Raw genomic sequence first — 26039 nt, 5'->3', positions numbered from 1 at the left:
TTTGACCCTATATAAACAGTTGTAGAATAGCAAGCCATTCAGTTTAGAAAACATCTAAGAGATTTGTATCAGTTCAACTGAATTTTCCCAGGGAATGGGTAGGGGATTTCTGAGAAAGCATGTCAGTTTTGAAAATCAATACGTGTAAAACATTAAAAAGCAACAAGCCATTTCTCCCACAGCTGCCCTGTGATTAAACTGACAGATAATGTGAAGAAACTGATTTTTCTTTTCCCCCCCTCTCATTTTAGTAACATCTTCAAGGGGTCGGCAGTGTGTATGTACAGCATGACTGATGTGAGAAGGGTGTTTCTGGGTCCCTATGCTCACAGAGATGGCCCCAACTACCAGTGGGTTCCTTATCAAGGACGAGTGCCATACCCACGGCCAGGAACTGTAAGTTTACACAGTGATCAGATGCTGTAAAAGGAGAAATATAGTGAAAAATGGTTAAATGCGCTGCATATGCATTTGTATTACAGAAGAAACTGAAAGAGAGAGACAGGCAGGCTAATGAAGAAGAAAACTGGCAGTAACTTCAGGTTCAGAATTTACTGCTTCTATTTCTAATATGCAGCTGCAGTATCTGTGTGTTTAACTTGCACACTTTATTCAGACACTGTTTGTATCAATTTCCATAAAAGTTTGACTGAGCAAAGTCCCAAGCAAGTGTGGGATTTGTTGAGTGTCTGCCTGGCTCTTAAGGAATAATACAGCTGTTCCCTCCTCGAACAGCATTTATATTTAGTGCATTAAGCTAACCATTTCTGCAGTAGATGGAAGAGTGACTGGAATAATTACCAACTCCCACAGGCATTTTTTTAAAACCATGTTTCTACCTGTCTGTCTCTTTCTAATGTATCATTCACTATGGTATCAAGGCAACAGACAGTAAGAAGCATTAGAAATAGAGGTATATCCAGACTCCGGTTCCTTCGTGGAGATTAGGCGTTTGACTCAGGGCTACATGTTAGACACCTGTGCTATCTCAGGACCCAGAAAACCCAGAGGATAGTCAGTTAACTCATACTGACAGTGGCAATCAGTTCAGTGAAAAGCACAGCCCTCATGGGACTTTTACTGTGAATATGGGCCCTGGTAAAGATGACTCCCCACCCCAAACTTTGTTGCGCAATTGCCTAGTAGTTGCTGTTTTTGCCCCAAGAGTTAGTGACGTGGGTCCTAGGCCCTTTTCAGCATTGGGATACCCAAACTCACATCTTTCACTAACCACCAGGCCTAGGGCAGACTAGATGAGGGCAAACTTTACCACTTATGGTAAAGCTGGGACATTGGGAAGCCAAGAGCATAAGCTTCATAAAGTCAGAATATTGCCAGAATATACTGCTTATACCTTTACGTTACATTCCATTTACATTGGTTAAAAACTAGTAATTATCTTGGCAACAGAGAGCAGAGCTCCATGGGGTGTGCTGGAATCACTGGGCTAGACAATTATGCTCTGTCCTATTTGTTCTTCTGGCTCAATGGATCTCAATGGATCTTGAAGGCTGGATAGGCATCTGGCTGGAGGCATCTGACCCCAGCACTCTTTCCTGCCTAGGCGGGCGGTCAGTCTCAATGATCTGTTGAGGTCCCTTCCGACTCTAGCATCTATAAATCTTTGGTTGTCTAAAGGTAGTCATATATGGTTGAACTGGATTGCTACAAGAAGGATTTTCCTCTAAAAGTAGCAAAGAAGTATAGTTCAGGGAAGAAACCAATAGCAGCCTATGGACCTTATAAATAACATACTGTCCTTTTCTGTTCTTCAGGCTACAAACTAGTCTTTGAAGTCTGGTCTCAAAACTGGCTTCCATAGTAAATGTGTGATACCATTGTTAGGCAACATAGATGACTGGCCAAACATAAAGTACTTCCTAACAAAAAGAAAAGCATGTTTCTCCACTGACTGAATTGTGCAGTTCTTCTCCTTCCATAGAACCGATTGCTGAGGAGATTGCTAACTTTCCCAGAGTTAAAACACAAGCTCTGCAGTTTTAGAGGGATTTGATCTTGGTCAGAGACTTTTTTGTACTTTCCTTTGAAATTTAAATCACGAGATGATGCCAAGTTCTATACGTCTGAGATGAGCTATGAAGCCTCTGTATCTCTAGCTGCCTAGGCAGTAAAGCGGAAGAGGAAGGGGTGTACCTTGTACTTGACTGGGTAACCATGGAAACACCATTCTTATAAAGAATCAGATTAATTCCTTATGTAACTCATGCCATCTCCATCTGAGCGTGGTAGGCTTTTTAATGAGTTCTTTTTCATTAACCTGTCTTTTGAAATTCTGTTGAGTCCCAGGATTAATTAAACCAGTTTTAATTGGAATGAATATGCATGCATTAATCAATGGATTGATTAATTACAATTTAATTAATTCTTTCACACTATCACATATATATATGTATGTATGTAATGTGTACAAATATATACACATATGTATGTATATATATTCACCATGAGATCTTCTTTTTCATTTTGTACACACATATGCACATAGACATATATCGCAATAGGACAAAATAAAGTCAGCTACAGCTGTGCAGATGGATTGTGCTGAAAATTTGATCCATTGTCACCATGTTGCTTGTGCAAGAGTGGTGAAGATGAGCACTGAGCAGAGCTACCAGATGTCACTAAAATCCTAATGATCCCTTCCAAATATCTCTCTGCCTTCAGCAATTGTGCAAACATCAACAGCATTAACATATGATCTCCTCCCAATCTTTCATATAGGCTGGGGTGTCAAACTCTGCTCTGGGCCTGTGCTGCTCATGGCGGCCGCTCTGCCACTCTAGGACATAAGCGGGAACGGGTGCCCCGTGCAGCTTGCAAGGCCACTGGCCCTCCTCGCATGCTGCTTGTGGATTACTCTAGGACCCCAGGGCTGCACGGGGGGCCAGTTGATGTGGCTCTAAGAGGTGGATCTGTCCTATGTGCTGTATGTTTGATACTTCTGTAGGCTACCTGATCACAGCTCTGAAGCAGGGAAGTGCTTTTTTTTTCTCCCCAGTGGGGAATTGAGACACAAAAAAGCTAAGTACTTACCCAATCTCGCAAAGGGAAATTTGTTGCCTAACGGGACAACAATCCCCCAAGTGCAAGGATGAGAGCATAGCCACTGCAGCATTTTCTTCACTAGAAAAAAGTATGACATAAGTGTTAAATAGGCTTTGTACAGGCTCTCTCCTCAGGGTGGATCATATCTGAAGAGTCAGAGTTTTATAAAACTACAGTTACATTTAGACATGTTACTGAACACAAAGCTACTCAGATTTCATTGCATTTTTTCCTCATCAACAGTTATGAAACATAATTCCTATACTTGTAGGCACTGAAATAAAACTCATATTAATAGGGCAGAATTTGGATTTAAAATGAGAAATGATTCATGCTTGAACAGAGATTTCTGTTTTAATTGTGATAAATTTGATTTATTTTCAACAGCTTTTGCAGATTTGTTGAGGGTGAAGAGGAAAGATCTTGAAGGTTTTCAGGTGTTAGATTTGTGGCTTCCCCATTCAGGAACAGTGCAAGTGATGGCAATAAGCAAAACCATTATCCTTCCCTGAAGAATAACACAGCTTAGGTATTTGAGAAATTTCATAGGTAAGGTGCCAACAAAGCCCTTGAGCATCTGGTGGCTTGCCCAGCCCTAGTAAACCAAAGGAAAATGAATGAGTTCACGGAGTATTCAGTACTCCCTGTAAATAGGTCTGTATCTGCACTGATCCTACTGTGTTGAGGGCTCTCAAGTTCCACAAAGTTCCTCTTATGAACTTGCCTGTCTTCGGTTAGTAAATCAGACTCAAAATCCCAGTTGTTTTCTTTACCTTAGGTTACATCCATTCTTTCTTCGTCATTCTGGAGCATGCAGAACTCCGGCTGAAATTCATGGCAAACAAGATATTTGCCACCCTGTTATATTGGGCTCTCTTTCAGGTTGGCCAGGGATGAGTCCTAGCCTACTTTTCTTAACTGAACACAAGCACTGACCAGCTGAAATTAAAGGCACTGACAGGAAACTGAGAATGATGCCAAGGCTTCCTTTTGCTGCAGGGAGATTAGACACAGGCCTCACTCCACTAAACCGCATAGATAAACTTAATGTAAGTATTTCAGTAGTGTCATGAACATCAGTAGAGCTACTCCATTGCATAAAGCGAAGCAAATGCAGACATACTTTTCTTGACTATGTGTCTGAGCCTGGTCCCACCTAAGTCAAAAGAAGCCTTGCCATTGCTTCAATGGGTATGTTGCCATTAACATGGATTCAAGAGGTATGAGGCCGTTTCATTAGATGTATTGTTGTTATGAACTCTCTCCAAATATTTTCAGCAAAAGCACACAGAAAAACACTGTACCTTCCTGTCTACCTCACCTTTAGTATGCACCCAGAGCACAGAGCCAGCTAGACCACAGAGTGCTAAGGGATTGATTCTCTAGTCTCCATGTCACTGTCTAAGCTCTAAGATCAGATTTTTCTTGCAAGTGCTCATTATTATAGAGATACAACTGACTTTTTATGAACATTCTGCTAAAATGTACTGTCCTGGCCAATGCTGTAGCTAACAAGCTCCTTTGCTAGAAAACGGGTGGAAAGCAAACACAAAAAGGTCAAAACACAGCTGATATGTACTCATTTAAAAATTAGAATGAATATTCCTAGATTTTTTGCCGTGTTTGCCCAGATGCAATTACCAATATTCAGTACTTGTATAGCATTTTTCTATTAAAATCACTTTAAATACATTTTCTAACTCATTGGTATCTAATTAATCCCAGTAATCAGTAATACACACTAGTTGGAATATTACTTGGGATCTAAAGCAGATTCTGGAAATGAACAATAGAATTTTTAAACATCAAATTTCAAATTGATTTCCACGTTGCTAAAGGTTTTCAAAGATTTCTCGGCATCGTTGGTGTATCTTTCTAGTGATCAATATTAAAGCAGAAGAATATAATTGTAATAATAAGAAGGGTTAGAATATAGAGACAGTAAGAACAAGAACTTGTTCTTATGCTGATTAGTCCAGTAATTATGTTTAATCATTAAGTCTTTATTAATATGTTAGGCTGGATTAGGAAGGGAATTTCCTAAAATGTCCTTACTTGAAAACATACAAAAAAGTGAAATCCTATACTTCACATAGCCATACATCCCAATACATCTGTTTCATATAACACATCCTCTTTTGACAGCATTGATTTTTTTCATTTCTGATGAATTATTAATACTCTGGATCAAGGTGATTGCAAAGACAATTGATTTCTCTATTAAACCTCCTGGAAGATTTGGATTCCTGTTTAATTACATTTTGTCATCTAGGTTTTTGCTTTAAGTGCTGGATGTTTTACAGGTGTAAATAAAAGACAAGTTACCCAGGGCATTTTGGTATCATTTTAGCACCTAGTAGGTATTTGTATGTTGGGATCAAATACAGTAAACACAAGCACCACAAAATCTCTCATACTTTTTACATTTGAACTTGATATTTTCTGTCCAAGGGTTTGCTGTCAGGAGAGTTTAAGTCCTCAGCTTTCCTATGTGACTTTGGATGAGCTGTTTACCAGTTTCATTGTGTCGGTTTTCTCACCTGTAACATGGCGCTAAAAATAATTCTCCACTTTACAGAGGCAGGCCAAAATCTCTAATGCTCATGAAAATACTCTGAAATTCTGAGCAGAAAAGAATTTAGGTGAGATCATGAGCTATTTAGTCCCTGGTAGTTAAGTGTACTGACCCAATACAATTTTGAGTTGCTGGGGCAGTGCTTCTGGGTGTCCAAGTCACAGCTTTGCCTACTGCCTCCCCGATTCTTTCTTCCCTTTTCCCAATTTCCTCAGAGAGCACAGCCTCTGCCACTCCTGTGCTTTGTATGGAATCAAGACGCAAGATTGCTTAGCCTAAAACAAGATGACTTGAGAAAACCTCATCCAGTGCAACTGTAAGGACTAGAGACAACTTAGTCCTAAATAGAAAGTAGTATCCTTTCAACTGTTAAACTGCTCGCTACAAGTAGGGATAGAGGCAACTAGTCTGAATTCACACACATCACTATATTCACCACCCCAAGCTATGAAGTTTTTATGATAATTTGGCACAACAGGTTATGGATGATCAGGTCTATGTGGCTGTGTCCAGATAATCAGGAGCTGAAAGAGTTGGAGTTTCACTCTCAGCTCCATAGAGCTTGATCCAAAGTGAATGGGTTTTGGCTAAGGCTTTATTGTATAGATAACTGTGTGCTTTTATCTTTGGTCTTTTGTGCAATGATTTTAGCACCCATTTGCTCCTGTATTGCTATTTGAAAAGACAATATTATTTAATAAAGTACTGAAAATTAATTACTATATTTACCAAATCCAAGATGCCCCAGAATCTACACTGACCTCTCAATAATTAGATTCTCTATATGGATAGTTTATAAATTCATTATACTTTTCCATGTATAGAATTGAATTATTGGAACGTCATCTTAAAATTGTTCTTCCCCTCAACTGCTGTGGTGGGAAAAGCAGTGTCAGGGAAGCAGATGCTGGCGTAGGCAGTGGGGGTAGGTGGCTTGGGGAATCAAGCAGCTTGTCCCCTGCTGCCTGTCCCCCTCCCCTAGCCCCCCTCCCACTGCCAGCCCCCCTTGTGGCTTCCCCCCCTACCACCCACAGTCTCAAGCTCCCCACTCCTCCTTCTCTTGGACCCACAGTCTCTATCCCTCACCCCCACCACTTATCTTTGCTGCAGCACCAGCAGGCTGCATCCCCACTCCAGCCCCAGCTCTGGGACTTAGCTGAAACTGCCACTGCAGCAGGACCAAGCTGAGGTTGGGCTCCATGACCTGGGCTGGAACGGGGGCAGAGACTGCTGGCACCAGAGCATAGGTAAGCGGTGGGGGAGAGGGAGGTCAGAGGCTGCAGTTGGGGGCACAGAAGGAGGAAGAGAAGGCAGGGACCTGATGTTGCGAGGGTAGAAATAGTGGGGCGGGCAGGCAGCAGCTGTAGCTCTGGTCCCAACCCCTGGTCAGGGCTGGAGCTGGAGTCGCAGTAGCTGCCTGCCACCTGACCACCTCATACTGTGTTCCAAAATGAGTTTTTTTGTCTCCATACTAAATACAGTATTCACATAGTATAATAATTAAAAAAGATTACATACACGCACCATAAAATATTTATGCCATAACTTATGCTGATTCCAAAGCAGGAATAGAATTTCCAAAGGTCTTTTGATCCCGATATTAATACCGTGTCTATTTTTGAATGAATATACCCTGGTTTGTGCTTTAATATTAGCGGTAGAGGGGGAGTATGTGTATCTGAAAGTGAAAGAACAGCACTCATAGTACATTTATTCCTCACTTATTCTCCTTCTTATTCTCAGTGTCCCAGTAAAACATTTGGAGGCTTTGATTCTACGAAAGACCTTCCTGATGAAGTTATCACATTTGCAAGAAGTCATCCAGCTATGTACAACCCTGTGTTCCCTATCAATAACCGCCCTATCATGATCAAAACAGATGTGGATTACCAGTTCACACAGATAGTAGTAGACCGAGTAGATGCAGAGGATGGCCAGTACGACGTTATGTTCATTGGAACAGGTAAGAGCCTTTGAAACTGAATCCTATGTTCTGACCTGGAATAGGAAGCAGACATTAGATAAGATTTCATCTGTAGTGAAAAGAAGAGAACACGTTGTTGCATGCATAGAGTACCTGTGTAGGTATTTTTGAGCAAGGTTCAGCACTGTGTATGTGCGTGCACACATATCTGTCACTGTCTCAGTGTCCTTTATTACTTAACAGTTATAAATTATGGGATTAGGATGTGAATCTTCACTACCAGAGTCACTAGTGGTTTTGAGAGTTTTGCATTAGATTTGAACTGGACCAGGATTCAATTTAGCTGTTGTTGTTATTGGTGCCGGTGATGATATTAATTTGCCTTTGTTAATAACGGGCCTTTTTATCTTGATATTTTGCAGAACTTATGTTGAAGTACTTCCTAGGAACTATTCACATAAGTAGTGCCAGCAGTATTTATCCCAGTTCAGAATATTTCTTGTGTTCCCTTTAAATATTTTTACAGTGTGACTATATCTAACCTTCTAATCTGTTAGAAAAAGTGCCCCAAATATTCTGGAATATATAAAGATCCCAGGAAAATTGGGTAATGTTCTTGAAGAATGACACCCCGGTAGAGCATTTGTGCAGGCTTACAATTTAAGCCTTACATCATTCTTTCAGCAAAGAATGCAATTTACAACCAGAGAAAACAATTTGTACATACATTTCTGCACAAAATACACCAGAGGGCCGACACTTAGCTGGCATCTATCTGGGTAGCTTCAATGACTTCAGTGGAACTACTTAGATTAGCAACATCATTTATGATCTTCCACCCATTGGCTGGTGTTTCCATCTTGTTTTAAATGATTGCTTTATTACTCACACCATGGAGTTCAGACCCAAGAACCTTTGGACTTCAGCATCACACTAGACATGACCAAGTTCTCTGTATGTCTGTCTTTTTCATAGGAAAACTGTCTTTTCATTGCAACAGCAACGAATCCACAATTCCAGACTTAGGGTCATATTCCAAAGCAATAAATCTCAAGGCGTTCTTCATGCTGATGCCTAACATAAATCATGGGTAAACTGAGATCTGCGTCAAAGTTTTGTATACTAAGCATACTGCATGTGTAGCAAATTCAGAACATTTACTGAAGGAAATGCAGCTATAAAGAAAGCATTCCAGCTCTTAGAAACCATAAACTGAACTATGAAATATTTGTGGTACAGCATGTTATTGTGTAAAACTGAGCAATAATTTAATTTGTTTTTATGTGCTACATTTTTTTCCTTCATGTAAGTGAAACTGAAGAATCAGTTTACATAGAATCATAGAAAGTTAGGGTCGGAAGGGACCTCGGGAGGTCACCTAGTCCACCCCCCTGCTCAAAGTAGGACCATTCCCAACTAGATCATCCCAGACAAAGTTTTGTCTAGCTGGTCTTGAGAAACTCCAAGGATGGAGAATCGACAACCTCTCTGGGTACCCTGTTCTAGTGTTTTACCACCCTCCTAGTGAGAGAGTTCTTCCTAATATCTAACCTAAACTTCCCTTGCTGCAACTTAATACCATTGCTCCTTGTTTTGTCATCTGCCACCACTGACAACAGTCTATATCCATCCTCTTTTGAACCCCTCTTTAGGTAGTTGAAGGCTGCTATTAGTCCCTACTTAGTCGTCTCTTCTCTAAACTAAATAAGACCAGTTCCCTCAGCCTGTCCTCATAAGTCATGTCCTCCAGCCTTCTTCACCATTTTTGTTACCCTCCACTGACTCTGTCCAATTTGTCCACATCCTTTCTATAGTGGGAGGCCCAAAACTGAACACAATACTCCAGATGTGGCTTCATGCTGGAATAATTTTCCTTGACCTACTGGCAACACACCTACCAACGCAGTCCTATATGCCATTAGCCTTCTTGGCAGCAAGGGCACACTGTTGCCTTATTGTCCACTGTAACCCCCAGGACTTTGCACTTGTGCTTGTTGAACTTCATGAGATTCCTATTGGCCCAAACCTCCAATTTGTTTAAATCACTCTGAATCCCATCCCTACCCTCCAATGTATTTACTGCTCCTCCAGCTTGGTGTCATCTGCAAACTTGCTGAGAGTTTACAGCTCTCCATCAGAGAATGACAGTATAATGTCTGATAAGTTAATGCTTGCAAAACCTTTATAATCTTAAGTGTGAACTGCTGTAGTGAAGGCCTCATTTGTTAGCCTGACTCTTCAATTTAATTTCCCTTTTGTGTGCAGGAGTTTTGTTCCCACACTTCACTGTAGGTCCAGATATCTGCAAGTCTATCTGATTTGCAGGTGACATGGTAATACTTGAACTTGTGCTCCCAAATTGTGAGCTAGTTCTGCAAATGCAGTTACTCATATGTGACAAAACAGTACTAGAAATCAATTCAGTGTTATACATGTGCATGATTTTTCAGTCAGGTATCAATAATAGCCATAAACAGTGGATGGGTGTCTGGCCCTACCTGGCCAAAGTGAGTGCTTATAAGGTGCACCTTAGTTTTCTTTGCTCTTTGCCTATGTTCAGTTTAGCAGCATGGAAAAAAAATATCTTCCATGTAGTACATACACTCCCTTCTGTGAGGATAGGCAGGAAGAGGGTGGACTAAATTACAGCAAAGAGAGATGAGCCAGCAATCTAGTATTAAGAACCAGATACAGGACCCTGAAAACTAGGGGAGCCGATTATGGAACCTAATCAGAATTTGATTTTCATCTTGTTGATCAGGATTTGGGACAAAGTCATAGTTGACCCCTGCATAATGTGATTGGGTTACTTTGTGTGTCTCTGTCCCATCAGATCACATTTAGCCATTAGCTGTTTCCTATTAGCATGGCACCAATCAGTATTATCCCTGTGGGCTACAGAACTGCAGTAAACTAAGGAAACCCTTTTATGGCCATTGACATAACAGGTGATAATTAAACCCAGAGTAATTAGTAGGCCATTCAGTATGTTCATATTTTCCTGTCCTGTGGCTAAAAACTTAGGCCAAGAAGTTTTGTTCCCAATGGGTGTGTCTACACATTGCCATATAGCAACATTTCTCCAGTGCCATGCTTTAATATTTTGTTTGGAAGTACTAAAGCATAGTGCAGTAACTGCCTGTACTGTGCCATGCATGTGGTGCAAGGTTAGATTTTGCCACTAGGTCACCGTAGCAACACACTGAAACGGGGGGAGCATGCTGCTACAGCAACATAGCTGCTGATCATGTGTAGACTCACAGGATGGCTATATTGCTGTAGTGCACCATATGGTGACGTAGCTCATCGCTACATCACCATAGATCAATGTGTAGACACCCATTATAGGTCTCCCCTCCACACTTGGCTACTCCATGGTGGAAACAAAATCATATCAGAATGCCTGAAAATATGTGTGTAAAAACCCAGGTTTCAATGTATCCATTTAGTTTGTCCTAAATGTTTTGTGTTGGGGATCACTTGACACAGTTTAGGTCCATCTGTCAGTAAAGCGAATTAATAACAGTAATCTTATCTTCTAAACTTAGTTACTCACCGGAGCCCATTGATCCTTAAAGAGAAGCCTAATTCAATTTGTGTGAAATAGTTTGAAATACTACTCTGCAAAACTTGATCTAGAACTGAGATAATGCTCCACACTGGTACCTGGGGTCTAATCGGAGCCACCATAGTGATTAACATCTTTGACCTCAAGGGCTTTCCACAACACCAAGCTACCATAATCATAGCAGGATCTTCTTAAAAGAAAACCATGTATTAAAGAATGTGATTTTTACAACTCCAATGTGTCTACCTGCCTTCCGCAGATTCCATTACTCCAGTTGCTTGACTTTATCAAAACTCCACTTACGTTTCCAAACTCTAGCATTCAATGGAATTTAAAAATGTGTTGCCAGCAGTCATATTCTAATCCAAATAAAACCCCACCAAAACTCTGCTAGCCCCTATTTCATTAGATTAAATTTTTCTTTGACACTTAGAGTACATTTTTCTTAAAAGCATAACCAAATTAGAGCCAGGTAATTAAGACAATTTTCCATTCCCTTACTACTATCAATTTTAATCTTGAATTATTTCTTTTATTATATCCAAAAGTTATGATTCATCTTAACTTTGTGTTCTATTTGTTCTGTGGTATTCTGTATTATCCTTGATATAAATCTTTTAAAATAATAGTAATGATGGTAACAAAAAATACAGATGTCAGAATTGCCCATATCCATAATGTTGTGATAAAGTGTGTTGTCTTTGTTGAAATTAAAATGTTTATATAATTTTTTTCAACAAAATTAGTATATAACCACAAAGTATTTATTTATTTATTTATTTATGGAAATCATAGAAGCATTGAGTAGTTTGCAAGAGTTACTCTTTGAACATTTTTGCCTTCGGAAGAATGTTGACCTCCATAGTTTTGTTATGCTTGATACCTTACTACTTTTACCTGTTGCCTACAATTGTCAAAGTGAATAATTAATTTGGATGTCCAGTTAGAGACATCTATAAGGGGACTGGTTTTCTAAGGCTGAACGCTTATTATTGTCCACAATATTCTGAGACAGCACCATAATTAACAGACCTAAAACATTATATTGGAATCTCCATCTTTCTTGTTATGGTAAAGACTTCAGTAACATGCGACAAACTAGACACCCTGTTATTTGGGACCAGATTGGCAAAGTTGCACCTGTTTCTGAAACTTCTGTTTATTGAAGAAAAGCATATATTTGTGCCTCAAAGGCTGAAAACGATATGTGGCCTTGGGTCATGAAATTCAAATGTCCTCTACAGAGTGTGTAGCTTTGAGGTTTCAAGGGCCTGCTCACATGAAAGTCAGTGTCACAATTTCAGTGGCATAAATAGAAACTGTACAACTCACCGGTACAAGACTATCTGTAAAGCAAAGAAACTAGTAGTAGAGCTTTAATTCCCCCCTTCCCTCCCCAAACAGAGGCTAATATCATTCATCATGCAATAGAAATATGGATGTCTTCAGGGACGTATACATTTTAGTTTCTTTTACTTGACACCGAGAAGATCAGCACATACTTAAGATCTGACAACTTCATTAGTTTGACAACATTTTCCCAGCTGCCCGTGTATCCACACGGAGCCGTCTAACAACATCTGCACATGTATTTTAAAACAAGTATGAAAAATTTCCTATCTCAGACTGGGTAATAAAATGTGGTCGGGTAAATTTAGTGCATTCTCATCTTTAAGTATACCTCTGAGGCAGCTGACATTTCATGACAACACTCTAATAATATTCCACTGTCCTGTTCACTCTTATAACAGCTGAAGCATGGTTAGAGTTCATTTTTTATTGTGGTATTTCTATAATTAAAAGATTTACATCTTTAAGTGAGGGATATTGTGCCAAATCATGTCTGACTGATATGGAGCCTCTTAATCCATGTATTGGAAATAATTACACATTGACAATATTTCAAAGAATTCTGGTGTCTCTTTACTTGGAGTACATTAATTAAGCACCTGGACATTTTCTTTTTCTTTTCCTTCAGATATTGGGACCGTTCTGAAAGTGGTTTCAATTCCTAAGGAGACTTGGCATGATTTAGAGGAAGTCTTGCTGGAAGAAATGACAGTCTTTCGGGTAAGTGCTGCTGAATTTCAAGTGTCAGGTTGTAGATTTTTTTCTGTAAACAGCTGCAAACTGAATGTTTTGCAGGATGACCACAGAGGAGCTTGGCATGCCCTTCTAATTAGCTTGTCAATTAGAGTCCCAGACACTAGTCAAAATAAACCTTGGAGCTTTCAGCGCTAGTTGGAGGTTACTGTTAAAAGAAATTACATTCCTAACTCTTGTTGCGAGTTTTAGTGGTTAATCAGAATCACTGAATCTCTGAGCAGTTGTCACTTACAGTTGAACAAGAGGCGTTCTCCTGAATCTCAGCAGCCATCCTCTTCTGTAAAGATATACAAAATAATATTACCTAGAAACTTCCAGAAGAACAATTCAAAAGGTCAGCGTGGGAGGTGATTCTTCAGTCTTATTCCTGGGTACTCCATGACACATCAATTAAAAAAAAATGACCAACATACACAAATTAAGCATATATTTTCACTAGCTTAGGGATCGTGTTGACTTCCAGCCTTTTCCTGTGCCTGATGCCTTCAGGAAGAAAAGAAAGCAAGTAACTACATTTCCAAACTGTCTTTGTGAGCGATTCACTACATTTGTGCCTGACTTGAGTTACCTTAAGAAGGCCTGAATTTCAGAGTGGATGTTTTGTAGAAATTAAACTCAGTTTTCACAAAGTAGCTACCCTCTAAAAGTATCTGCCCTCACACTGAGCCACCCAAAACTGAATTACTAGTTTACTAGTAGCTACACGAAGTAGTTACTTCTGAATATTTAGGCAGAGTATTTTAAAGGAGTTTCTAAAGAGATTTAGATGGATCCTAAGGGATGCTTTGTATTTGGCACACTACAAAAAAGTCAAGGTTTCCTGCACTATCTGTCCATTTATTTCATCTTTAGTTGATGAAGAGACAAAACATATATGGGCAAGACTTGTAGAATTTTTTATTTTCAACATTCAAATGTTTGCAGACAAAGTAAGCACAATTATCATTGTCTGAAGGTTGGTGTACCTTGCTATCAGGCTCTGTTCAGTTTTTCCAACAACTATTTTTTCAACACAAAAAATAAATAAGAAGCTATGAAGGAAGCTATGAGGGAAAAATGAGACAAGTTATCTCTGGATACTGACTTCTTTATTTCTTACATGCAGCAAAGTTATTAGGAATACTAGAGTATAACCTGTCAACTTTGAAAGTATTAGGGTTTCTTCCATAATAAAAGGAAATTACCAACCTAAAGGAGATATAATCAATAAAGTATATATAAATATAATTAAATAGGAACAACACAATCAACATTTAATTTCAAAATGTATTTTCAGCAGTACCGTAGTTACTGGCGGATTAGGATTTGAGATTTAACTGTACTTGTGCTAACTTTACTAGGTGTTACATAAATATAGTTTGGTACTTTAGGTGTGATCTTCATTGGGCATGTCTACACATGCAGTTAATGTGGATGAATGAACTCCAGAATATATTTATCCAGAGTTTATTCATTCACAGAACTTGGAGCCTGGTTGGAGCAGTCCGGGCTGGCAGGGGACTCAGGAGGTCAGTCTTCCAGTCCAGGACTGCTTCAACTGGGCCCCATGTGCTGCAGGGGGGCTGGCTGGGCACAAGGTGGTTCAGTGTAGGACTAGCTGGCAGGCAGCCCCCCCACTGAAGCACAATGTGCCCCAGCCAGCTTCTGCACAACACACAGAGATGGGGAAGCAGCTGGGTCCCCTGCCAGTCTGGACCACTCCATCTGAGCTCCATATACTACACATGAATAAAAAAGAAGCCAAAACATTTACTGCAGACCTAATTAGTCAACTATGCAGTAAACATCTCATGTAGATGTGTCCATGTATACTAACCCTCCTTTAAACACTTTGCTCAGGAAAGGAGCTTTGAGATGGGAATACATGTATAACAAGAAGAGAGTCAGGTCTTTTAATAGTTACTTTCAATTTACCACATCTAAGTTTTTATTGGATATGGAAGAGTCTGCATCTGTGTCATGAAGAAGGTATTTTACTGGTTAAGCTGCAGTGTGCTGAATACAATAGTTTTTTTCATTTATAATTTCACAAAACTTCCAGATCTATTACATTGATAACAAATGCCTTTTTTAACCCAATTTGTGCAATATTTCTGTGACCAGCTGAGCAAACAAATGAATGAGTTCAGCTTTCATTCAAATGTTACACGTAATTGATGCTTTCTAATACCAGGTCTGTTAACCTATTTGTAAAGGCGAGTCCACATACTTAGCATCCACTGAGCCATATCAAATTCTCCCAGGATCAGCAAGTTGAAAACTTTGCAAGTGTGAACGCTTAATAACAACTATATTAATGTACCTTGATAAAAATAGGATGCATAGGATCAGTAAGAGAGTTTTGGGATGCAGTTAGGTTTGTACTTCAGTGAAACTCCTAATTTAGTTGCAACAAATGACTCAATCCAATAGCACTTACTCACGTGAGTAATCTCATAGAAACCTTTCAGGCTACCCAATTAAGTTGGAGAGTTAGGATCAAGCCCTGATGCAGGATGTTATTAAATGTTCACTTTTACAAAACCTCACAGTGTTTGATATAGTAACTAATTATTGGCCCAAGTTCTGCCTGCATTGTGTAGGCACAATGTCCCCTTGATGTCAGTATCTGAATAGGGCATAGAGGATTTTGTACATTGTGGCTGTCTATATGTACATTAATTCGCTTTTCCTAATGTGCATTAAATTTAGTACCTTCAATGTGAGGTACTAAATAAATGTGCATTAAGCTATCCTAATGTGCAGTACTAATAGTGCATGTTTTTAAGTGATGCTTAATGCGCAGTGGCCTATTTTATTGCACTTTAGTGTAATTGCACTTTTTTTTACATGACACTTTAACACAAAGTAAAATAGGCTACTTAGTATTAAATCACACATGTAAACATGCCCTCTTTTGCTTAAATACTCAGTATTGCACAGGATGAAAATGTTGCTACTTGTTATATATTTAGATCCTGCAACCACAAACACCATTATGTGTGTGTGGTCTTCTTTAGGTATCATTAAAATATGCAATTTATTTCAGTTCTATCCCCCATGCCCTGTGAATATGTTAAAAGGTTATTATTTTCTCCATAAGAATATCAAAAAATATTAATAAATCCCTTCACATTAATTATTGTTAGGAAGGATCATAATGAGTATGTATCATTGAGATTTTTTGTGTGCACGCTATGCGCATTTCAAGGATTCCTGAAAATGTTAATGTCATGATCTGTGCAGAAATTAATATCACAAAGTGAAAAAACAAGAAAACCAACATCTCTGGAATAATAAGAAAGATGAGAAATGACTTAGTAATTGCTGCACTGAAGATGTCCAGATTCAGCATAGCAATTAATGACATGCACAGACACACATGCACACGCATTCTAATTCATCTATAACAATAAAAACATTCCATTGTAAAAGTCAGGAAGGACTACCATGACCAAGGGAGGCAGTTTGTAGCTAGCAAGACCCTCTAGCAACACTTCCATATTTTTAAACTATATCTTCCATTTTAATTCATTTAATGCTTCTTTTTTTCTTTTTTTCTAGGAACCTACCATTATTTCAGCAATGAAGATTTCCACAAAGCAGGTACTGTGGTGCACAAGCTTTAAATCATTCTTTAAATATTTACTGGCCTGTATATTTCAGAGACACTAACTTGGCAGTTAGTAGAGACATATTAATTACACCAGCAGCATCCCATCCTTTTACATAAACACCAGTATTTTCTCAAGGAAAATGTGACAGGCAAAGGAAAAAAGGGAAAACCTAGTGTGTGCATTTCTGGCAAGGTGGAAACTAAATGCAAACTAGCCAGCTGTTCGTAGGATCTCAGGAAAAATTCCACATTACTGAAGCCTCCCACATGACTACAAAGCTGTTAAATTTACAACACGTCTCTATTTGGACTTTCACTTACTGCTGCTCCAGGGAAGTTAGTGGCAAAACTCTCCATTGATTTAAGTGGGACTCCAGTCATTTTCTGCATACATTATAACATCTTTGATTAAGGAAACTAAAAGGTAGAGAGGTGAATTATGAGCTCTTTCCCTGTGCCTTAGCACCACGCTGCTGGCTTTGGGCCTGATTCTGTAAATCTTGCTTGCCACCATGAATATTCCCACTAACATTGTGTTCTAAGGATGACACCTGATAGTTTTTGGAGGATTGGGTCCATCTATGATAATGCATATTCCACCAGGTGCCATTCACCCATCTGCAACAGGTCCATGCTCCCATGCCTGTTAATATAGAGCATCCTGTACCCTGTTAATATAGAGCATCAAGTGAGCTTTAGGGGTGTCTTTTAATTGTGCCAGCCCCCTTTAGAAAGCTGAGTTACATCCTATAATGAAAAAGATTGCATTGCATTTGAAAGCTTATCTAAGTCTATCCCAACCATGCAGTTGGTCTAATAAACCATATCACCCACGAAAATCTTGGCTTATGCTATAAAGAACAGACAAAGCTCTCCTTTTCAGAGGCTGAAAAATGTATCCAGGCCTCCACTGTACTCAGAATATGTCTCTGAAAAACTGCATGCATTTGAAACAAAACATGTTGTTTGGGGCCACTTCCCTGACACAGTTTATCACTTAAAATAACAGAAATGGCAGTGTAAAAAGAATGTGCCACTGAAGACAAAAATATTTAAAAACAAGCCTGTCAAGCTGTATATATGTTTACAGCAGACCAAAATGCTCTGCTTTTGATTATTTTTATAATCACATTCCATTAAAGCAGCCAATCATATTTTATAATGGCTTATGCATTTCAGTACAACCTCTTCTTCAAAGCATCTTTATTCATTCAGGAGTGATTACAGTTTTCCTTGAGCCTTCTGAAAACAATTTTACAATATTAACATTGTCCCAAGCTATAAAGAGCATAGAAAGTTATTCAAGCAAAGTTAAGATCATGAAATATCAGCCAGCCTTGGGTTAAAAAGTTACAGAATCATGATGCAGCATGACAAGCTTTTGGCACTGTATCTTTGTAGCAGAGAAATATTTGGCAAGGCACTACCATATTATGTTTATGATTTAAAATGCTGTAGGTTTTCTAGCTTGAACACATCGGTCATTGTGTTCTGATATATAGGGGGCTTTCATAAAAAACAGTGTGATAACAGAAAAAAATGATTTCCATACATCACACAGAACAAAAGCAAAAAATGTAAACAATAGCATTATCATGTTTTATTAAATAATTTCAAATAAATCATTTTATTCTTTTTATAACTAAAAAATCATAGTTATGAACTCGGTAGAATTCAGTCTGGTTCAGAAGGCTCTGTTCTTGCAGCTTTCTGTTTATTTCTGGATACTCTAAAAGGTTGATTGTTCCCCCACTTCAACATTTTATTATTGCTACCTTTCTAGCCACCCCCATCAGTGAGTCTCCACACTATGAATCTACTACATTTCAACTCATTTTTCTTCCTTAAGTATGGTTCCACAAGCTTTGTTCCCAGTGTGAGGTTTATGAGATACAAACACCTCTGCAAAGGCATGAATACTACCTGTCTAGGCTGGACAACATAACGAGGGCCTTCTCTGTGGCTGCATCTACATGAGGCGATTACTGCACAGTAACTTGTTACTACTGCACAATAGCATCGTGGGACACAAACCATGACGCAATACTACTGTGCATTAGACCTGTGCGAAGCAGCAAGTATGCGACTCGGATTTGGATTCGGCCAATTCAGTTCAGTGATTTGTGTCACTGTCCCGATTTGACACGGCCGAATCGGAGTCGAAGATTCAGCACCGATTCGGAGATTTGGCCATAGACTAAGCAGGCAACAATCCTCAGCCATGCTAGACATAGCTGCCTCCAGCTGGTAAATCTGTTGTGGTGGGGGAAGGGGGGAGAGAAGGGATGTGGTGGGGGCACAGATCAATGCCCCCACAGTGAGGCAGGGATTGGGGCTGGGGCATGGGACTCGGGCAGGGGGGCTTCTGCCACCATGAGCTGCCATGAGCCACCAGTCTAGGAGGGCATGGGAGCAGATGTGTGTCCCTGGATCCGCATGAGGGCTACACTCTAGACAGGCAGTGAAAGGTGCTGGGAGCAGTGGCTATGCCCTCCCGCCACTCGCCCAACCATGGTGGGGAGGCGTGGGACCGTGCCACTGTCCTGCCTTGGACAAGCGGCGCACAGTGGCTGAAGCCACTTCAGGCTCCCCACGCTCCCAAACAAACTGCAGCTTTGCTCCACATGCCCCTGCAGGGTAAGAAGCACCATGGTATGGGGGCGAGTGCGTGCACCTGGATCAGGAAAGGCCAGCGGCAGGGGCTGTGGAGAACTTTAGGGTGGTTGTAGCCTTCCCATAGTCCCTAATCCTGTGCTGCGAGGGTCAGGAGGAGCCAGGAGTACAGCCCAGCCCTGCCTGCCCTGTGCACATCCAGGGGCCATGCCTTCCTGGACCAGTGGTGTGGCAGTGTGCAGTGGTGGGAGTCCCATTCCCTAAGTCTCCCGCTCCTACTAGGCTCCTTGTCCCAGTCCCAGCCCCAATCCCTCCCTCAATGTGGGGGGCATTGATCTGCCCCACCATGCCCCTTCACTCCCCTCTCTGCCCACCACAACAGACTTACCAACTGGAGGCAGCTGTGTCCAGCGTGGTCAAGGACTGCTGCCTGTTTGGTCTATGGCCAAATCTTTGAATCGGGGCTGAATCTCTGTGAATCAATTTCGAGGCTTCCAATTTGATTTGCACTTTTTAATGGGTCTCCCAATTTGATTTAGATTTGGCTGCTGAATTGGACCAAATCTCCTCCAAATCAAATAGACCACCAAAGCTTCGCACAGCCCTACTACACATTAATGATCTACTGTGCGGTCATTGTCACCAGGAAGCCATGTGGGGACACTACTATGTAGTAACTCGCATTACTTCACAGTCATTTAGTACTTGAGTATGCAACTACTAAATGACTGCACAGTAACAACTATGTAGTCAGAGTCTCATGTAGGCATGGCGTGTGAATTCAGAATGAGCCTTCATATGCTGACTGTTTTCAGATTTGTTCAAAGTTTGTTTTCAGCTTTGTTCTCTCTCCTTAGAAAGGCTAGATTTCAATTTAATCACTAAAGCCCCCTTGTTCCTCCTATAGGGGTCTGGTCTCCTAAACCCACTGACCTTCAAGACCTATTCAGTTCTTGCTGGACTAACAGCACACTTAGAACATCTGGCTATAGCCTCTTGGGCACATCTCAGTGAGCCTGCACGTGCAGCTTGCAGAGCCTCAGACTCATCTGAGGTGCTGCAAACTGCATGTGGTGCACAGGTACCCATTTGCTACACTGCTAATTTGCAGCACAGTGGATTTTTTGACACCAGGAGATCCCAGTGTCAAAAAAACCCACAGCTAAAAACAGTATGGCACATGCAGCAGCAGCATGCACTGCCAGAAAGGGAGCCTGGTCAGCCAGGGCCGTTCTCTGGCTGCTGGCCAGGCTCTGAGCAGCCAGCCTGGCATCACCGTTGCCCCAGGGGGCCCCCAGGACCCCATAAGGATGCTGGGGCCATCACAGGTACTAGCTTCTCTTACCCAACTGAGATCAATTTGCCATGCCACTGGAGTGCGTGTGCAGGGTCATGCCCGGGGACAAATAATAGTGGTAGAAATACGTGCCACTGCTATTTGTGCTGTGGGGAGTGCATGCCTCTGCATGTGCTCGCTCATCAGGACATGTCCTTTGAGTCTATACTGTCGTTTGACCCACTGCAGCACCTTAATAGCACAGTTGTTACAGGAACAATGCTTTTAGTTAGTCATGCTGACCCCAGATACTCCATCATCTCGGTTTCCATGGTTTGTGTCTTCAACTGGTGGCAGGAAACAGCTCACAGAGATGTATTTAACGCCAGATCTTTCCCCCTCCTTGTCTCCTGCTGAGTCAACACAAACAGGCTTCACTGAGTTGAGTAGGAAACAGCGTGATGGTGAGCAGGCTTTTGCCTCTCTCACGCCTCCAACTTAAATTCACTCTGAGGCTCACTTTCTAAAAAGAAAAGCTGTAAGCTAAGGTGGTCTCCGATTGACACTGTCAAGCTCTTAGACCTCATCCAAATTTCTAGTCATGGGAGTGAAATGGCAAGATGATCTCTCAAACCTTCAGGAATATCTTATGATCTATTTATCCACACATGGGATGTATAGTGTCTTATTCAGTGAACACCATTTCTGCTCAGAGTGGGTAGCAGTCACCCCTGAAGAGAGGGCCAGCACAAAACGATGCTCTGCTTATGTGACCTCTTACTGGCTCACTGCAGAGGGACTAGTGCCCATTCCTTGCAGTGCACACGTCATTGCCAGAACGGTACCTTTCAGCACATACGCTGTGATTGTCATCAGAAAAGAGCAAGTTATGCATCTACCCTTCAGAATAATTCTGTGGGATTTGGGCCTCTCATTCCCTTAAGTTCTTTAGAAAATTCCTTCCCAAAATATTTGTTTTTTTAAACATTTTGTTTTGCAGTGGTACATTTTTTGCTGCACATCAAGATGCCCCAGTTCTCTCTTATTCCAAGCCCCAAGAAAAAAGCTGCATCTCAAGTGTTTTTTGTGTGGTTTCTGATTGCAAACAGTGACTACTGGACTGCAAAGAACATATTTTACTCCTTCCTTATCCCACTAATCTTTTCTATAGTACTGTTGCTGCAGTAGTTTGGAAGGAACTCTTAATGGATAAGCTCCTGCTATAGTTGATCTGATAATCAGCTGATTGATTAAACACAAATTCTCTTGGGAGAGGCTTTGGGCAAAAGAAAGTTTGACTTCTATGACAGAATATTACTGAGACATGGATACAGATCATTCCCTTAGTGCTTTTTCAATTTCATATTGCCTGGAATGATATATTATCACTCTTTAACATAATGCTCACCAGCTGCATCCTAAATGCATTGCTCTGAAGCAAAGAGGGTGGCAGTCTTGCGACCATAGGGTGTCTAAACCACAGACCGTACTTGCCGGTTTGAAAGTAATGAAGTTTCCAGCAGGAGCAAAATCTTTAAGTAATTTTACTTTGGCTTTATCACATATTTTTTAATTTCCCATGATGGTTCTCTGTTTACATTCAGCTTACAGTTTCTTTCTGAAGAGATTTCGTAGACCTCAAGTTTTTGATCGGTTATATTAGTGTGTGAGAAACCTATTACACATTGTAGATTACTCCGTGGATAGCCCTGGATTCCTTTTACATGTTATATTGATTTAAGTGTATGACACTTTGCTACATGCTTCTGTGTGGTAATACCCCAGTTACATACACTAATATTATTATAAAACAGATGCCTAGACTTTTGATTAACCCCCAAAGATCCATCATGTCTCCTGTCAGTCATCCATTCCATGCAGTATTTCCTCCTCTTCTGTTGTGTAAGCAGCTGTGTGAACATAAGATTTTAGCCAGAGTAAATCTGATGCATCCTTGTATGATTTGGCAGAAGAGGGCAGCTTTGTCAGGACTCCATAAGAAGTAGAAAGGTCCTGGAAAAGGGGCTAAGGTGCCCTTCCAAGTGACTTATCCCTGCCATCTCTTGGAGGCCCAGCTTTGAGCATTCCCAACAAATTGGCAGCTACCATCATCTGACTTCTGTGTAGGGTTTCTCTCTAAGGTTGTATAAGGTAGATGCAAAAATTCCCTAAAAACAGGGATTCTTACACCAGTGTCTGTCCTCTGAGACAGGAAAAACTAATGAAACGTATTTCTAAGAGAGGCTGCTTAGATTGGGAACTTAAACAGTGAGGTCTTCTCCCTGGCCTGGAGGTTCAGTGCCTGGAGGCTTACTGCTCTGATGTTTGGGGGCCTTCCTCCGTTGTGTAATGCCTGTTTTCTACCTCACAGCTACATTTTAGTGACTCTATACATATACTAGGATATTTTTGTATGGTACTGGAGAGCTTAAAACCAAAATATTTCTTACCATGGTGCTGCACAGGAATTGTACTTCAATATCCCCTCTGTCTTCAACAGATCTAAGTTCACAGCAGGTTATCTGGGAAGTGGGCTAAAAAGGAAGTGTTTCAATTTTCCCATTTTAGTGTGGTGCTGCATCCTGCTGTGTTTCCCATAGGTGTCCATCATCTTATATGGCTGGGGTTGGCAACCCCTGGTGCACATGCCAGAGCATGGTGCATGAAGGCATTTTGCTTGGCACATGCACCATGGAACAGATGGTAGGGACAGGGCTGGGGCTGCACTGCCACAACAAGGATGGGGCCCTTCACAGCTCCCCTGCTGTTCTCCCTGAGGCGTGCGCGCACCTGCCACACACAATGAGTCTGGTCGGGGCTCTGCAGACCTCAGTGCAACTGCTTGCAACCTCCCCGCCACCTGCTGTGAGCAGCACCGGCTCTGTGGCGGGCAGCAGGGGCCTGCCCAGGGTCCAGGTTGGCTGTAACAGTTGGAGTGACTGGCTGGGGTGCAGTATGCCTTGAGATGGGGGAGCAGGCAGCACCCTGGCCTACCTGCTCCCCTGTCTTCACGTGCCCTTCCCAGCTGGGTGGGGTGCAGCATGCCTTAGTTTGGGGGATGCCTGCTGGCTAGCCCTGTACTGAGGCACCCTGCAGCCCGGCCAGACCCCCTTGCAGCATGGGGAGCCTGACCAGAAACTAGGAGGAGCTGGGCATGGGCAGTTTGCCCACAACAGGACAATGCGTCCCGTAACAAAGGACACATTGTAGGGGTGTGTGCAGTGGCACAAAGTAATGGCACAAATTTGTGCCGTTGCAAGTGCATGCCCCTGATCGTCTGGACACAGCCCAGGAGCAGACATCATAGCACTATTATGGTGTAAAAAATATATACATGAAAGGAGAAGCAGGTCCCAAACACACACACACGCGCGCGCACACACACACACACAGAATAATGTATTTTGCATGTCTTTCTAGTGAAACCTGATCATTTGCAAAATTGTACTTTTTTCACAGCAACAGCTCTACATTGGCTCAGCAACCGGAGTTTCACAGCTTCCTTTGCACCGCTGTGATGTGTATGGGAAAGCGTGTGCCGAGTGTTGCCTTGCTAGAGACCCATACTGTGCCTGGGATGGCTCTTCTTGTTCCCGTTACTTTCCCACTGCTAAAAGGTAGGAACAGTTTCAGATGTCAGAATTGCATGCTACTCGCCTTGACTGATTGTCTCAATGGGACCTGAGGGCTTTAGAGATTTTTCATAGGGTGGTTAATTGGAGCTTTTTCCATTCCAAGGAAAACAAGTCACGGGAGTTACAAGCAATATCAAGTCTTGCTTGAATGAATATTACTACTTCTTGGGATGAATTGGAAGAAACATGGTAAAAAAAAAAAAAATTTCAGGAAGATGCCAGCTCTGAAATGAAAATGTAACTCCTTACACAGTAGTAAATGTCAACAACATCTTTTAAAATCTAAAATAGAGAGCAGCTTCATATATGGCTTATTCCTGAAGTCACTTGCTCACCATAACCTTATTGCCTTACATTTTCAGAAGTAGAAATGCTAAATGAATATTAATTGAGTGTCTGGGGAACAATAGAAAGGTATTATTCACATATACACATCTATCAACATTACCCAAATCAGAATAGATACTATTCCACATCTGCTTTCTGCTTTGCACTGGTTTAAATCACTATATACATGGTATACCTATTTTTTATTGCTGTATAACTTGAGTAGTTATTTATCTCAGTGCCAAGTAGATACAAAATGGTATCCATTCTGATTTGGTAGAATTTTATACTCATTGGTGTCAATGATTACAGACGGTGCAAAGGGGAGAGGAATCAGCCACTTCAAGTGGAAAATATTCATTTTCGTACTCCTAAATACTGCAGATTAGCTGCTTGTCTGAAGTTTTAAAAACATATATTCTCTGCCCCCATTCAGTTTTAAGGCAATCACTCTTCAGCTTTAACTTCAGCCAAGAGAGTTAAAACATGCTGTTAGATACACAAGTATAAATATGGAATAACATAATTGATAAACACATGAAAATAAAAGCAGACTCTTGGCCATGCTTGGCATATCACATCTTTCTATCAGGTGAGTTAATGCAAAAAGCATTTGCTCAGAGGAAGATCATGTCAAAGCAAATCTGGCAAATATTTTACACTTCAGAAAATGTGAGAAGTCCAGAAATTTACATGCAGAAGTAGCAATCTTTATCTTGAAACTGAAGTTTACTGTTATTATCGTTGGACATATCAGGCTCCTGGGACTGGTTGCTTGGTTGACACCTGGAAGACATGGGTGAAGTAAGGGTTGGTAGCCAACATCTGTAGCACAGTTACTTCAGCTAGAGAGGACTGAAATTTCCAAGGTTTGCATCTTAATGTATCCTAGTAAAGAAAGCAGGCACTTATGAAACATCAGAAAGGAAAAGGAGAACAGTAGAAAGGAAAAGCTAAACATCTCAGTCATAAAATTAACACTCTTAGAAATAATAGAAATGCCACAGTTCTGCCACTAACAAATCTCTATCATTCCAGACACCTGACTTGCTGGGAATGTCTTGTTTTGGGGCACTTGCTAATATCCTTTTATTTAATCATCTGGGATAATTGAAAAGACAGGATCTCTTAGCAGTTGCAGTTTTTATTTTCTCCCCTTCCATTGTATCTTCAAGGAGCCTAATGACAGTTTAGAAAGCCTATAGTGTGACCACTTAACTCAGCCTTGTGCAGATGCTTTCTGGCTGATGTTTCGCAGGTCCCCAAGCTGGCTTAGTGATGAAACATGACATTTGCTGGATATGCTAATTATCCAAAATACAGTGACATTGATGTGAGTCTTTAGGTCTCATTT

The 26039-nt window shown here is 40.9% G+C and overlaps 1 protein-coding gene across 1 annotated transcript in view; it reads left to right on the top strand.

The window, feature by feature from the left end:
- Window positions 1–26039, top strand: part of SEMA3A (semaphorin 3A) — a 165308-nt gene that overhangs the window by 124562 nt on the left and 14707 nt on the right. The window contains exons 9-13 of the mRNA XM_019543651.1: window positions 252–396; window positions 7385–7604; window positions 13112–13203; window positions 16783–16824; window positions 24183–24340. Coding sequence (XP_019399196.1) covers window positions 252–396; window positions 7385–7604; window positions 13112–13203; window positions 16783–16824; window positions 24183–24340 — 657 coding nt within the window. The remainder of the gene's footprint in view (window positions 1–251; window positions 397–7384; window positions 7605–13111; window positions 13204–16782; window positions 16825–24182; window positions 24341–26039) is intronic.

This window comes from Crocodylus porosus, unplaced genomic scaffold (genome assembly GCF_001723895.1).
Source record: "Crocodylus porosus isolate Cpor-Errol unplaced genomic scaffold, CroPor_comp1, whole genome shotgun sequence".
In the NCBI taxonomy this organism is placed as follows: Eukaryota; Metazoa; Chordata; order Crocodylia; family Crocodylidae; genus Crocodylus; species Crocodylus porosus.
Note: the sequence above shows the minus strand (reverse complement) of the source record. Positions and strands in the feature narration are given on the sequence as shown.